This window comes from Polyodon spathula, chromosome 8 (genome assembly GCF_017654505.1).
Source record: "Polyodon spathula isolate WHYD16114869_AA chromosome 8, ASM1765450v1, whole genome shotgun sequence".
Classification (NCBI taxonomy): domain Eukaryota; kingdom Metazoa; phylum Chordata; class Actinopteri; order Acipenseriformes; family Polyodontidae; genus Polyodon; species Polyodon spathula.
In genome coordinates, this window is record NC_054541.1 from 25,820,289 (window position 1) to 25,835,883 (window position 15,595).

At 35.8% G+C, this 15,595-nt stretch overlaps 1 protein-coding gene across 6 annotated transcripts in view; it reads right to left on the reverse strand.

Annotated features, from left to right (window-relative positions):
- Positions 1 to 15,595, reverse strand: part of LOC121319672 (myosin-binding protein C, slow-type-like) — a 52,089-nt gene that overhangs the window by 24,217 nt on the left and 12,277 nt on the right. For all 6 annotated transcript variants that reach the window (XM_041257340.1, XM_041257336.1, XM_041257334.1 and 3 more), the window contains 9 exons: positions 14,756 to 14,797; positions 13,137 to 13,187; positions 11,830 to 11,880; positions 11,673 to 11,714; positions 10,008 to 10,112; positions 6,807 to 6,955; positions 5,886 to 6,003; positions 5,730 to 5,781; positions 3,561 to 3,617 (listed from right to left, as the gene is read on the reverse strand). In XM_041257340.1, coding sequence (XP_041113274.1) covers positions 3,561 to 3,617; positions 5,730 to 5,781; positions 5,886 to 6,003; positions 6,807 to 6,955; positions 10,008 to 10,112; positions 11,673 to 11,714; positions 11,830 to 11,880; positions 13,137 to 13,187; positions 14,756 to 14,797 — 667 coding nt within the window. The remainder of the gene's footprint in view (positions 1 to 3,560; positions 3,618 to 5,729; positions 5,782 to 5,885; positions 6,004 to 6,806; positions 6,956 to 10,007; positions 10,113 to 11,672; positions 11,715 to 11,829; positions 11,881 to 13,136; positions 13,188 to 14,755; positions 14,798 to 15,595) is intronic.

A 15,595-nucleotide genomic window follows, 5' to 3' on the forward strand; every position in this document is an offset into this window, starting at 1 on the left:
AGTGCGTGTGGTGATCAAGGGTTTGGGGGAGAAAGAGATCATTTTGCGGTTTATTTGGTAAGATTAAGAACGTAAACATTATCTTGGTATTAAAGGTACAGTATTAAAGGACATTGTAGAACATGTTAGTTTATAAGGAATGGTTTTGGTTAAAGGAAGAGGTATACTCTAAGTATATTCAATATGATGTATTTAGCTGGCTACATTAAACTGTACTAACATTTCTGCCTAATAACTATAATGCCCATCCCCTTTACATCATTAGTTTTTGTTCTTGTATGTAACAAAAATGTTAGGAATGGACATATAACTCCAAAAGGAATAAATACCTTACTGGAAAAGGCATGAACATAAGAATGTTATTGTAATGTTAGTTAGCATGGTTATCCTAATACTAAATGAAACAGTTCATTAGAGAGCATATAAAAAAAAAAAAAAAAAAAAAAAAAAAAAACATACATACAAAATTGCACTTTCACAGACATTAAACAATGTCTGAATTTTTCTAATAAAATAACATACCGTTGTGTTTGTTTGATTCAGGCTTTTTTTTTTTTTTTTTTTTTTTTAATAAATGTTGAATTCTAAGATTGTAATATTAAGAAAGGCTTTTATAGCACTGAAATATAATAACAAAGGAGTTGTAACACTATTTTACAACACTATTTATAAATGGTTTGTTAATAGCTTGCAAATTATTTATAGATTAATTACATTTTTCAAGTGTTTTGAAAAGATGTATTGTTCTTTTGAAAAGCCTAAAAGCAAATAAAAATCAACAAGTTTCTAAAGCAGAGAACAGACTGATTGTTTACTAACTATTAATAAAAAGTTTATAAATGGCACTGTTAAAATAGTGTTCCCAAACTACAATTGGAAAACACTCTTGAGTAATACCTAAGCTACTTAACATGCTTGTAAGACTACACAATTAAGATACTTACCCAGAGAGTAAATACTCTTTAAAATAACTTATTCATTTTACTAACCTGTTCGCTCTGAATGCATAGGAAAAAAGAAGAAACAAACCCAAATAAATGTATAATTTTACTGGTTTTAATTGGTGAATTTAGAAATGTCTTTGATGTCACGTTTGTAAATAAATAAAATTAAATATTAATTCAGTTATGAAACGAGTTCATTTGATTTATTTACTAACATGACATCAATGAAATGTTTCAATAAAGTGGACTCTGCCGAGTCAACTCCTAGGTTTGAACGACACCCCCGACATACTGTAGCAACTTTGAATTGTATTTCATCAGTCATTAAATATGTTAACTGCACTGCACTGCACTTTAGCGTGACTTTGTGCTGTGTTCTACCTTTTAATGTTAAGCATGTGTAACTGTAAACTTGTAAAATTATAATCTACCCACCTAATGTTAATAATGCCTAGAATTTCACCCACACCTCACACCTCACACACCTTTGCCTTAACGACAACTTTATGCCCCCTGGATATTGACTCTGCAGAATCATATATATATCTATATATATATATATATATATATATATATATATATATATATATATATATATAATAGCGTACAGCGAGACAACTCTCTCACCAGCGAGCAGCAGCCAAATGGAAATAACAAAGAATGAGAATCTCTATGTTATGTATAATTTGTAAACCTCATTAAAAATTGTGCATTTTGTCATCCACAATGTACATTTATTTAAAACCTTGCACATATAAAATGCTGATTTACGATTATCTGTTGTGGGGGTAAAAATCGGATGGCAAAGATTAACAAACAAAAACAAAACCCCATTAGTTATTTATCCTCATTCGGGAGGATAAACTATATACAACTATTTTATTATGCATTTGGAAATCTTGTTTTGGTTAAAAAAAATAAAAAATACTGTAAGCCATTGTAACAGGGCCAGCAGCCCTGTACAGTTATTTATTTAGAACGGGGTTTCCCCCTCCGCCCCTGTGCAGTTTATTTTGTGTTTTGTATTAGGATTTATTTATTTGTGTTTATTAGTATTTATTTATTGTATATGGCAGCGTAGTTGTGCGTGCATTTGTTTTGTTATTATTTTGTTTATGTTGAAACGTGTTCTGGCAGAGGCGGGGTTAGTAAACTTGTCCTCTGCCAGGTATGATTTAAAACCTTGTGCAGAAGGCGGCCATTTCCCGAATTAAGTAAGTGATTAATTTGTTGCTAAATCGGGAGAAGGTCACCATATATAAAGCTCTCTCCACTCCGCGTGGGGTGCTCGAGAACAAGAGTGCGCGAGTGGGAGTCAAAAAAACAATAAGAAAAAACTGAAATGAAATATATATATATATATGATCAGTGAAGACGATTGCCCAGCCTGACCGAGGCATTTGTTTTGTGATTGTTTTTGTTTCAACTTTTATTTTCGCTCTGCCAGCAAGTGTTTTTGTTAAAACATTTTATTTATTTTTGTTCTTAAATAAACGGCGCCGCAGCCGTCTTTTGCCTGTAATACTGTCTTTCTGTTCCTGCATCTGGCCTGACCTCACCACTTGTCCAGCCTGTCACAGCCGTCTATGTATATATGTATAATCATGCATTTTCTCTGTTACTCTTTGCTGGCCTATGTAATAAATAAACTCAACATGATCTGTAGCCACGAACACTTATAGTATTATAAGAACATGTTATATGCCTACAAACGTGTGAAGGTGAACGTGTGCATTGTAAATAAAGTGTGGGGGGAGTCTGACAACATTAAACACGTAAGGCAAATTCTATGTCAGTGATCTCAATCACATTCCTAGTGGATCTGTGTGCCCTTGCACGCCTGTTCTTCGTTCTTGTGTGGATAAGACACAGGTGTTAAAAGCTACAGATGCATTGCAAATCCGCAATCACCTAAGGAAACGTTATTATAATATCTAATATGCTGTTTTCTATACCAAGATTTCAGTTGTATCATTCAAATAAAATCTACAGTGTGTACATATGCATAATTAAAATAGGCTACAGTTTCATTGGTTAATTTCTTGGCAGTAAGATTACACTGGGTGCAAATAACAGTATATCATTTTAGCAATACAACTAACGTTCCGTAAAGAAATAGTCACAAGAAGCACTGCTCGTTAAGACATTAACATTATTTCGTAAATCAACATAATTTCGGAAATTACATTACGACAATTATTTAATAACGAGATAGGCATAACGACTGCATTGAAAATACCAAAATCAAAGCTACATACCGATTTCCTGATTAACACTGGAGTTATCATTTACAAACTTTTGAAAATCCTGGCCATTCTGTACGAGACCTGGATTCATATGGAACATATTGCGCTCTGTCATATCCATTGATGTTTTGTAACATTTAATATTGTCAAATATTGTAAAATATGTAAAAACATAAATAGCAATTGGTTTTAAACTTGCTGTGCAGGGATTGTAGCATTAAAAAACAGATAAGCAAAAAAAAAAGCTTCTAATTTAAGCACAGGGAAAAATATGCAGATAAAATGGTTATACTAGTCTACATAAAAGTGAAACTATCTTTAAAGGGAAAAAGTTTTACTTCCCACTGGAGTTACCATTGGTGTTTCTCACCTATGCTTAAGGAGACCACTAAAGTCAAGCTCTCCTGCATCTTCTTGTCCTTCTCCGCTGTTATTAACAAGAAAGATTACATTTATTTTAATAAAAGAAAAAACAAAATTACAGGCAATGAATTACTACATCCATCAACAATGCAGAAACAGAGCAAACATGTGTTATCAAGGAAACACAATATATACATTAGCTTACCTAACACATACTTGTACTGCATCTCCACAAAAATGTATCATTCCGCCACAGAACAAACTTTTTTTTGTGTATGGCTAACACAAAGATATGCGTTGTTCTGACATTGTTGGAAAGTCAACACACAAATGCTTATGTTGACCTGTGGAGGCTTTCAACCTGCATTTGTGTGACACTTAGGAACACAATGATATATGCTAGTGCCATTCTTTTTTTCATTTCATCCACTTTGAAATATTAAATAATAACACAATGTAGCTTTGACAAAATATATATCCAAGATTTTTGTTGTGACTTTTGCAACACAATCTTGTTTTCGGGAAGCAAATCTTCTTAAGCTACAAGCTATCATGACTACCTTTGTAACGGATCACATCAAGTTTAAAATGCTTAAAATATAAAATTTGCTTTTTCATTTGATGTGATTGCTACATTAAGAGATAGCTTAACTAGGATAAAGACATGAAAGAAAAATTCAGAATGTGTCCCTTAAAAGAAAATGGGCTAAATTCTCAAAGCTATTTACTATTCATTAACACAATTTTTTTTTTTTTCATAAAGGAGAAACACACCCAATACCAAACAAGAAATAATCAACTAAAACTTTTAATTCAGGGGCTTAAAATGGAGTATTATTATTATTATTTTTTTTTATTATTTGTTTTAGATGTTTAATTAGGGTTTTTTTTTTCCATTCACAAAAAAGAATAGAGGAAATTATGATTTAGAGTAGATAGCTTTGAGAATCTAGCACATTTCTTTTTATACAGTCAAAATATAATATCTGTACTATTTTATGTGATATATATATATAGGGCCCTATTCACAAAAAATGTAAGGACATTTTAAAAGTCTTCCAAATAATGAAATCATGTTTGCATGAAACCTTTTATCTTTTTGAAAGCACTGCTTAATCTCAGAGAATCTTTATAAACAGCCCTTTATAAAACATTCCTTAAAGTGTTGTGACTACAGTTCATTGTATTCTGTATTTTGTTTAACTAATGACCACTGATAATGTTTTCACTTACCACAATATAAAAATGATAAAACACGAACAATTATCTACATTTTAGAACTATGAATACACGTTTGAATTTGGCAAAACTGTAAAACTTTTTTTTTTTGTATCAATTTGTGCATTTTAAAACCATAAAAGAATAAAAGAATAAAATACAATTAAGGGACAGTTATTTGGCATAGCCATTATTAAGATATCTGAATGGCTCTTAGGCGATAACCTGTGTGGTGAACCTCATATGCATTGTTTAAGCAATCAAAACTAAGAAGAGAGGGAATGGTGGTCTGTGCCGAGACCACCAGGAAGACTGAGGCCATGTTTTGGGCCATGTATCTGGAAAACTTTAACCTGAATGAGACTATAGACCTTGTATCTAAGATGACAGAAAGAATGTCAGCAGGCAATTCTAAGCAGTGAACTCTATGCATGTAGACAGGAACGAGTAGCAGGCTTTTGCTACAGCATTTTTCTACCAGCATTTAAGTGAGTTGACATGAAAGGGGTAATTGGCTGAAAATGTGGAAGAGGGACTACAGTTACCGTATGGAAATGTACTGGTGGGGACAAGCTCTGTTTGCTTCTTTAAGTTAAGGTAGGAGAGAAATCAATACTGTACCTCCTGTTGTGAGAGGCAAGTAGGTGAGGAAGGGTGACAGGTGATCACACTGCAGCTGCTGGTTTAACTGTTCATTTTGACCTCAGATATGGCAGGCAAAACCAGTGCAAATTGATGTTGAACATATAAATACAGAGGTAACTTTACCTCTACAAGAACACGTCACTAGCCTACCATATTCAAATAAACATTGTAATGGGTACAACTACATTTTTTTTTTTTTTCTACTAAGTAACTCGTCAATCTTATTTCACTTTCTTTTTATGTTTGTTTTTTGTTTTTTTCTTTGCATTTATCAGACTAAAGTATAAAGTACAACACAAGATCATTGCATTACCTTCTTTTAAAGGCTGATCGGATGTCAATAGAAGGTACAAGTTCCGGAACATCTGAAAAACGCCAAATAGAATAATGTTTAACACAATAAAGTTTAAATAAAAAAAAAAAAACACAGCTTATAGAAGAAGCTAACAAAAACAAAGGTCAGTCTTACCTTGTACTTCCAGGTCAAAAGAGCAGCTATCAAACTTATCCTTGTAAGTTACTTCACAACGATAATTCCCAGCATAGTTGTCCTTGGCTTTGATAATGCTCATCTCAAATGTGTGCACCTTTGAGTTCGAAGAGATCAGACATTTTATAGCAATATTTCTACATAATTTTAATTTGATTGCACCTAAAACTAAAGTATAAAGTGCTGTGCATATACTAGAGTCAGCCAGTAATTGTTCTGTTTGTTTACTGTTCATTACTACACTGCAATATGAAACCACTTACAATAACATCATGGAATTCTTTGGTAGGCCTGCTTTAGTTGTACTAAATACAAAAATAATACAGTACAGTTTTAATTTGGTCTTTTTTTTAAATATTAATTACAATCACCTTTGAGAACTTTAAGTTTTCAGTTGCTTTATAGTTTTACAAATAATTCTTCAATATTAAATGCCTGGTGATGACAATACAGTAATCTAAACATCACTTATTTTCAAATAAAAACACATTCAATGGTTAAACCCCTAACGTGAAATCTCAAATGGAATGAAAAGGTACATGATTTTATTTGGAAATAAGCATTTATAATTAGCCAAACTAAATTTACAGTTTACACAAAATAATAGTCCAGTAGACAATACATCAGACTTCAACATTTTCAAAAAGCAATTTCTCAACCTAATTTGTTTAGTTTTGTTTTGAGTTTTAAGATTTTCTTGCATGCTACGCTCACCTGTTAGTAAAATGGAAGCATATATTCTCTTAACCAGATTTGTCTGCCATCACCAGGAATGCGTAATAACATTTCCTGGCTAATTTGTATTTCAGAACTTGTAATATGATGTACAGTACTTTGAAATGCATCTGCCTGAATTGTAAAGAAGTAATATTCTAGCTCAGCAACAGTCTGGGAGCTCACCTTTGTTAAACGGTCAAATGTTTCTTTCAGCTGGAGATGCTTCCCTGTTTTGCTGGCAAGGTCCATCCATTTACCTTTTAACCACTTGATGGTAGGTTTCCTAAGCAGGTCTTTTGCTTCAACTTTAGCTGTGAAAGTAATGTCTCCACCTTGGAATTGACAAATAGGATATTAGTTACCATTTCAGAATTTTAGAAAGTTCATATTTGAGACTGTACAGATTAAAATTGAATTACGTTCAGGAGACCAAGTACCTCAAGTACAAGTTAAAGGTACAAAGAACAAGTATTTTATTGTTTGTCAATAAGGTGACAGTGCAAGAGGTCAGGTATTACTGAGCATTTCTTCTCAGAGGAATTAAATAGTTACTCTTTTTCATCGAACCAGCGAAGTGAGTGATGCGACCTTGCAAGGTTTGTTGGTCATCTTCTCATTCAGGGAACCGGGTTTAACCTATAGTTCCCTTTCAATTCGAAGACGACCAACAACAATACTTTTGGGAAAATATGTCAAATCCGTCGTGAGGGAACGTGAGCAGACAACAACTGAGGGACATCTTGCTACCACAAAACTAATCTTAGTGGTGTGAGCGTGCAGCCTTGGGGACCCTTGTGCCTAATGAAGGCAAGGAGGGATCTACCACATTGAGTCTGTAGAACCTGGTGAATGTTTGAGGAGTAGTCCAGCTAGCCGCAGTATAAATATCAGTGAAGGAGGCACCTCTAAAGAGGGCCCATGACGTAGCCACTCCTCTGGTAGTGTGTGCGGCCATCCTCCCAGGTAGGAGTAGGACAGCATCAATATATGCAGTCGAAACTGTGTCCACAATCAGTGGGACAGTCGCTTCTTCGAGAGGGCTTGACCCAGAGTCCTTTCACCATGACAGATGAAGAGTTGGTCAGACTGACGCAGCGCTCTCGTCCTATCCACATAACATCTCAATGCCTGAACCTGTAGAGGGAATTCAATCTCAGTTCATCTGCCAAAAAAAAAAGGAAGAGGCCTCTAATTCCACTGATTGATTCAAGAGGAATGCTGTGATCACCTTAGGGGGGAAAGCGAGGTTCGTGTGTAACAGCACCCTGTTTCCATCATCCCAACGACGCATACAGGAGCTGTGCACTGACAGAGCCTGTAGTTCACTAACCCACTTAGCGGAGATCATTGCTAACAAAAAGGCTGTCTTCATAGAGAGATATTTCAACACTATGTAATGTATAGGCTCAAATGGGGCCTTAGTGAGAACCTCCAATACCATGTCTAGACTCTAACTGGGGAGGATGTAGCCACTGAGAACCCTTTGGAAAATGGGTTTCCAGAATATGAGCGCCGGGAGAAACTGAGTCAGTGGGGACTTAGCATACAGATATAGCTGCTAGTTACACTTTCAGCCTGCCCGCCTCCAACAGATCTTGCAGAAACTGTAAAATAGTTGCTATAGGGCAATAAATGGGATCATGACCTCTGGTCATACACCACTTTTGAAAATGCCTCCACTTTTAAACATACAGTTCCCTTATGGAGGAGGCCCTAGCATTCTATACTGTACCAATGACCACATCTGAGAGCCCTAAGGTAGACAGATGGTCCCGTTCAAGAGCCAGACCCACAGTTGGAGTCTACCCTGTTCTGGGTGCCAGAGAGTGCCTTTCGCCATGCACAGCGAGTCTCCCATGGCCGTGGAGAACTGTCACTTGTTCTCTCTTCTCTCTTTCTCTAGGAAAGCCAGGAGCAACGGTATTTGTGGGAATGTATATAAAAGTGATCTGGGCCACTTGTGTGCTATGGGTTGATGCCTAGTGGTCTGCCACAGCAGTGGAGGGAGAAGCATAGGTGGCAGGGAGTCGTCTCTGCCATGGCAAAGAGATTGACTCAGGCCCTCCTGAACTGTTCCCAAATGCACTGTACCACCTGAGGGTGGAGTCGCTATTCTGACTGGTGAGGACCCTCCCTGGAGAAGAGGTCCACCACCCTATTCACCACTCCTGGGAGATGAACAGCCTGGAGGAATAACAATGCCTCTTTGCCTAGTTTAATAATTGAAAAGCTATGCTGTGCAACCCCAGGGACTGAAGTCCTCACTGGCTTTGACATAACTTGCTACTGACATGTTGTCTTTGCAGACAAGGATATGTCTCCTCTGTAGCACTGGGAGGAAATGCTGGAGAGAGAGGTTAACCTCTCGCTGTTCCAGTGCATTTATGTGCAGGGATGTCCATCGACTCGACCAGGACCCACGGACTCCTCTGCCTGCCCAGACCACACTCCAACTCAAGTTGGATGCGTCTGTCGTCGCCATCTGGTGTCTGTGGATCCCTCCCATCCTTATGCCTTCGCTTAGGTGAGAGACTTGCCTCCACCAGTGTAGGGCTTCCCAGCATATGCGAGACACGGTCAGTCGATGGTGTCTGTTGTGTTTGGGGTGTAGTCGGAAGGTATTGAGCCAGTTGGATGGCTGATGAAGCTCCGGCTATCAGACCCTATAGTTTCTGACACAACACCAACTGTTCTGTGGATCCCTGTTGAAACAGAGCTAGACAATTGTGAATGGCAGACAGTCTGACAGGTAGGCTCGCATCGTAAGGGAATTCAGCTGGAGACCCAAGTAAACCATACTTTGCACTGGTATTAATTTGCTTTTGACCTTGTTCTGGGTGAGCCCCAGTCTCACCAGATGCTCTGTCACAATTGCTGTGTTGGCCATTGCTCCTTCCTGTGATTGGGAACAGATCAACCGGTTGTCCAGGTAGTTTAATACCCTGATCCCTTGCAGCTGCAAGGGGGCTAGAATGGCATCCACTCACTTTGAAAACGATGTGAGGGGCTAAGGAGAGGCCGAATGGCAGCACAGAAAACTTGAAGATGCTTCCTCAAAGGCAAAGCAGATGTATTTCCTATGTGCAGGATGAATAAGGATGTGAAAATACGCATCCTTTAAGTTCACAGTGGTAAACCAGTCGCCCGGCTGGACTGACTGGAGGATGTTGCAATGTGTGACCATTTACAACCTCCTCTCCCTCAAGAACCCGTTGAGATGTCTCAGGTCTTGGATGGGACATAAAATGCTAAAAACCAGACCTGTGGCAGGCATATCCCAAAAGTATTGTTGTTGGTCGTCTTCGAATTGATAGGAAACGGGGGGAAGTGGCATTAGTTTATATTTGTGCATGACTGTACCAAGGTTATTAAAATCAAACTTACCAACAATCACTGAGCCACTCTGAGGCTTCTCAATCAACAGGGTGGAGCGCGGCGTGTCCTCGGGTTTGTCAGTGTCATCCGGAGGAGCTTCTCCAAGAGACCACACTACTCCATGATAAAAAAAAAAGTGGAATGAAAAACATGCACACCTGCCATTTATACCAGTCCTTCTCTTTCATCTTCTCTGCTTACCTTTCTCTCAAAACCTGCTTATTTAAAAAAAAGAAAAACAGTTATATCGATTTTATATTTCATTAAAATCGCTTATGAGATTTTGAAATTGGCCTCTGTGTGCACGGTATGATGAAGAACGTTTTTTCTTGTACACACAGACAGGAGTTACTGGAATACTAGAAACGATGCCAGCTGAATAGGACATATATATTTGAGCCCTCACAGCTCTTGAATATTATTGTAGTACTTTTACATAATTCCCTTTATAATAATTCATTTTCACATAAAAAGTACAATATACTTTAGTACATTGTATTATTACCAAAAATTCTATTGAATTCCTACACTAGGGGGACTATAGTATTTTGGGCTGTAATGAAGTGCTGTTATATTATAGAACATTAGGTGTTGTTAGTCCACAGATACCAGCTTGTTGAAGACAAAAAAAAATGTACAGCATATTATGCAAAATAGTACTGTTACTTCCATTGCTGTGAGCTGGCACACATACATGTATACATGCAGATAGATTCACACACACACACCTGTCACCTTTTAATCTGTAGACAGGTGAGTTTCGTGTGGCCGATGCGGATGCACATTATAAACACAAAAGCATAACAATATTGTGTAACATCTTCATGTAGGGTTTAAAAAAACCAAAAAAAAAACAATATTTAATTTGAACATGGTCATGCGCTTAAATTATGTCATTTGGTTCTGCAGAGTGCTTTTGATTCAAAGGGAATTGTCGGCTTCTAACTGACAATTATCATCATGTATGTTTTTCCTCATCTCAATTTAAAATCTTTAAACCTCAACATCAATAGATCGAACATTGTAACAAGAGGGATTTTTTTAAAGGCGTTGAAGGCGTTACACACTGTTGTTAAACTTATGTGCTTATAATGTGGATCTGCATCGGGCACGTGAAACTCACCTGTCTACAGATTAAAAGGCAACATTTATTTTTTATTGAAACCACTTTGGAAATTATACACACAGCAAAACCTATGTGTCGGTTCAGTGAGACCTTAAAGGAAAATTATTCAGAACCGCCGTATTCATCCAGGAAGGTTATATATAATTATAAAATTATATATAATAAAATTATAAACAATGTATACAAGTCCCCTTACTAAGTATACATTCGCATTTTATGTAGGAGGCAACTTTAAATTGTATATATTTCCTCTCAGCAAAAGCCATCCTCTCATTATCACAAGCGGTCTTTCTCATTGCCTCAGGAAGTTACATTCCTGACTGGGTTTTTTACTGAAGTTTTTTTACTCTAAAATGCTACTAGCCTATCCTAGGTAAGCATGTCAAACTATGGTAAACGCATAGTATAACCATGGAAAAAGCATGGGAAAACTGCCAAAATATAATGTGGTAAACTTTTATAAGTCTCTTTCATCAAGTGTTAAATGAAGCTGGAATGTAAGTGAACAGCTGGAGTTACAACAGGCAGACATTGAAAGCTACAGTTACCTGAGTCTTTTCTTTCCTTAGCTGACTCAGAACGGCTATCATCTAGTTGAAGACATAAAAAAATGTACAGCATATTATGCAAAATCCCTACTATATATACACACACACAAGTCAGAAATGTATGAAAGACCACTTGAGACGGATTCTATTCACAGACCTGACGGAGGCTGAGGCAATGGGGTGCTTGTCACAAGCTCATCCTCTTTATCTGTAATAAAGTTTGTGATTCAGAAAGAAGCTGTTTTGGTAGAAATGTAAACATCCACTACCAAAACACATCGCCATGTTAGGAGCAACATAAACAAAACACTCAACTGGAAGATGAAAGCCATGGGGAAAGGTTAATAAAAGCATGAAATTGTGATTCTGCGATGGTTCTATTTCATACTACAGGATATGTAAAATGGTTCAGAAACACTGTGTTGCTTAAGCATAGAACACAGTTTAATTCTCATGAGCAGATACACTTCAGGAGCATAATGGAAATATACAACGTTTTATGCAGTGGCATTGTGTGGTCACAAAGCCCCCAACTCCACCACCCATAAGATGTAATGTATAAAAACTTAACACTTTATTCTTGTGAAATGGATTAGATCTTTGTTGATGTGCTTTGACTTTGAGTTCGGGGCACATTTTGTAGTTCTAGTTGCCTGCCATATATATATATATATGTAACATAGGCTAGATCAGCCAAAGGGTCTTTATAGAAATAAGAGTCAATGCCATCTAGTGATCTGCAACATTATAAACAAGTTTCCTTTAGTTATGCTGGTAATACACTGTAATAATGGCAAACATCATAGACAGGTAAGAAGAGAGTAATAAACACATGTAAACTGAAGCTACTTACTATTTGACTTTGCAATTACCTACATGGTGACATTATTTTTGTGGACATATTTGACTTAATTTACAGTGAGGTTTAACATTTTATCATTTGGAATCCAAATGATAAAAAACACACATGGTTTTATGTAAAGTAAAAATATACAGTACATAACATCAACCATGAAGCAGAGACTTAAGCAAACATACTGTAGCATCTTGGTAATTACTATTTGTGACTGATAATTAATATTTATTTATGCTACAGTCAGAACTTGTCCAGTGATCCTAATAATGACATTCACACTAAACAAGTTGATCTTTGTATATGACACACACAGTGTAGTAATGATTCTGTTTCATTCCTTATGTATTGCTCCCCCCAGTACAAGTGACTTACTTTGTTTTTTTTAAATTACAGTGCCACACTTAGTTAACGAGATGCATCTGCTCTTGAAAAAATAAATCTGAACCTGTGTTTTGGTCATCTACAGTCTCTAAACTGATATGGGATGTTAAGTAATACATACTATGAGGGAGAATGTCATTTGCAGTGAGAGTGTTGAGCTGCTTTGCTATGGGGTGTGATAAGATCTATTACACAGACAGCTGAAAAGGGTTTAATCAGATCCAGACCTTCAGCGGGTGGTGGGGTAATAACAGTAACGATTTCATCTTCCTCCTTTTCTGTAAATACAAAGAGTACTGAATAAAACAAGCTTTGTGTTCATCCTATACACAACACCAACAAACTGGACATAATCCACTATACAGCCTTATACATAGCTCCAATATCTAGTTGGCTCTGTAGGTTTCTTAGCAAGGTAGTTTGCCATTTGCAAACAGGGAGATGAACTTAAAGATATGTTTTGTGAATGGTGTTATTTACTTTATATGAATCATTTAATAACAGGAATGTTATATTACAATATCAAATGCTGGTCTATTGTCTCATTAAATAATGTATTAGTTAATTTAGGAATTACTCAACAAATTTTCTTCACAATAAATATTTTTAAATTGAGTCATTACATACTTTAAAATTAAGCCCTGCAGGTTTTTCATTGTTGCCTGCCTTAGGCACTGTGTATGCACTTTTTAATGCTGCAGAATAGTGTAGAGGCTGGAGGTATACATTGTATGTATACTGGATATGAGCATGTTTAATTAGATTTTCATTTTATCTTGATCATACTTAAAATATCAAGTTACTACAGTAAATGCACACAATATTCTGATGAAATACATTAAAATAATAATGACTATTAGCAGCATTTAACCTTTCATCAAACTATATATGAGAGAGTATATCAGACATGACATTCAATCCAAATCAATAAGATATAGGTGATTCTTGCTTGACAGAAGAGGTGATAAAAATCAAGGTTACATTGAATGACTTTGGTAAGTATATCTCTGCTTATAGCACTACCTTTCCTATATACATTAGAGAGAGCTGAGAATGGTGTTAATTCATGTGTGAAACATAAAACAACTGAAAAGTTCAGACTAAATGTACAGATAACTGTTGAATATATACATATATTAATGTGTCAGATGTGAATATGCTAAACCAGCATATTTGAAGTATATTTTTCTAAGGGTAATGTATCAGTTTCTGAATTAACCAGGGCATATGAACATAAAAAAACTTATAGCCATTTGTGTTAGTTTAACATGTAAAGCACACTTTAGTTTTAGGATGTGTTATTAAACATGTATTGATAGAAAGATATTGAACATTATAAACAATGTATACAAGTCCCCTTACTAAGTATACATTCACACTTTATGTAGGAGGCAATTTTAAATTGTATATATTTCCTCTCAGCAAAAGCCATCCTCTCATTATCACAAGCAGTCTTTCTCATTGTCTCAGGAAGTTGCATTCCTGACTGGGTTTTTTACTGAAGTTTTTTTACTCTAAAATGTTACCATCCTAGCAGCGTCTATAGATACAATATTGGACTAATGTAGAAAATGACTTATCACAAGCTCTGAGAAACCCTTATAAAAGTGTACTATAGTAAAAGCATAACAAAGTGTAATAAAGCATATCGAAAACAAGGTAAAACATAGGTAAGCATGTCGAACTATGGTAAACGCATAGCATAACCATGGAAAAAGCATTTGGAAAACTGCCAAAATATAATGTGGTAAACTTTTATATGTCTCCCTCATCAAGTGTTAAATGAAGCTGGAATGTAAGTGAACAGCTGGAGTTACAACAGGCAGATGTTGCAAGTTGCATTTACCTGAGTTTTTTGTTTCCTTAGCTGACTCAGAAAGGCTATTATCTAGTTGAAGACAAAAAAAAATGTACAGCATACTATGCAAAATAGTACTGTTACTTCCATTGCTGTGAGCTGGCACACATACACGTATACATGCAGATAGATTCACACACACACACCTGTCAACTTTTAATCTGTAGACAGGTGAGTTTTGCGTGGCTGATGCAGATCCACATTATAAACACAAAAGCATAACAATATTGTGTAACATCTTCATGTAGGGTTTAAAAAAAAACAAAAAAAACAAACAAACCAACATTTAATTTGAACATGGTAATGCTCTTAAATTATGTCATTAGGTTCTGCAGAGTGCTTTTGATTCAAAGGGAATTGTCGGCTTCTAACTGACAATTATCATCATGTATGTTTTTCCTCATCTCAATTTAAAATCTTTAAACCTCAACATCAATAGATCGAACATTGTAACAAGAGGAATTTTTTTAAAAACCCTACCTGAAGGCGTTACACACTGTTGTTAATCTTATATGTTTATAATGTGGATCTGCATCGACCACGTGAAACTCACCTGTCTACATTTATTTTTTATTGAAACCACTTTGGAAATTATACACACAGCAAAACCTAATTGTGTGATTTAAAAGTTTAACTGGCTTTAAACTGAAATGTATCGGTTCAGTGAGACTTTAAAGGCAAATTATTCAGAAACGCCGTATTCATCCCGGAAGGTTATATATAATTATAAAATTATATATAATAAAATTATAAACAATGTATACAATTTATTGTATTCAATTCAAATACATTCCTGACTTGGTTTTTTACTGAAGTTTTTTTACTCTA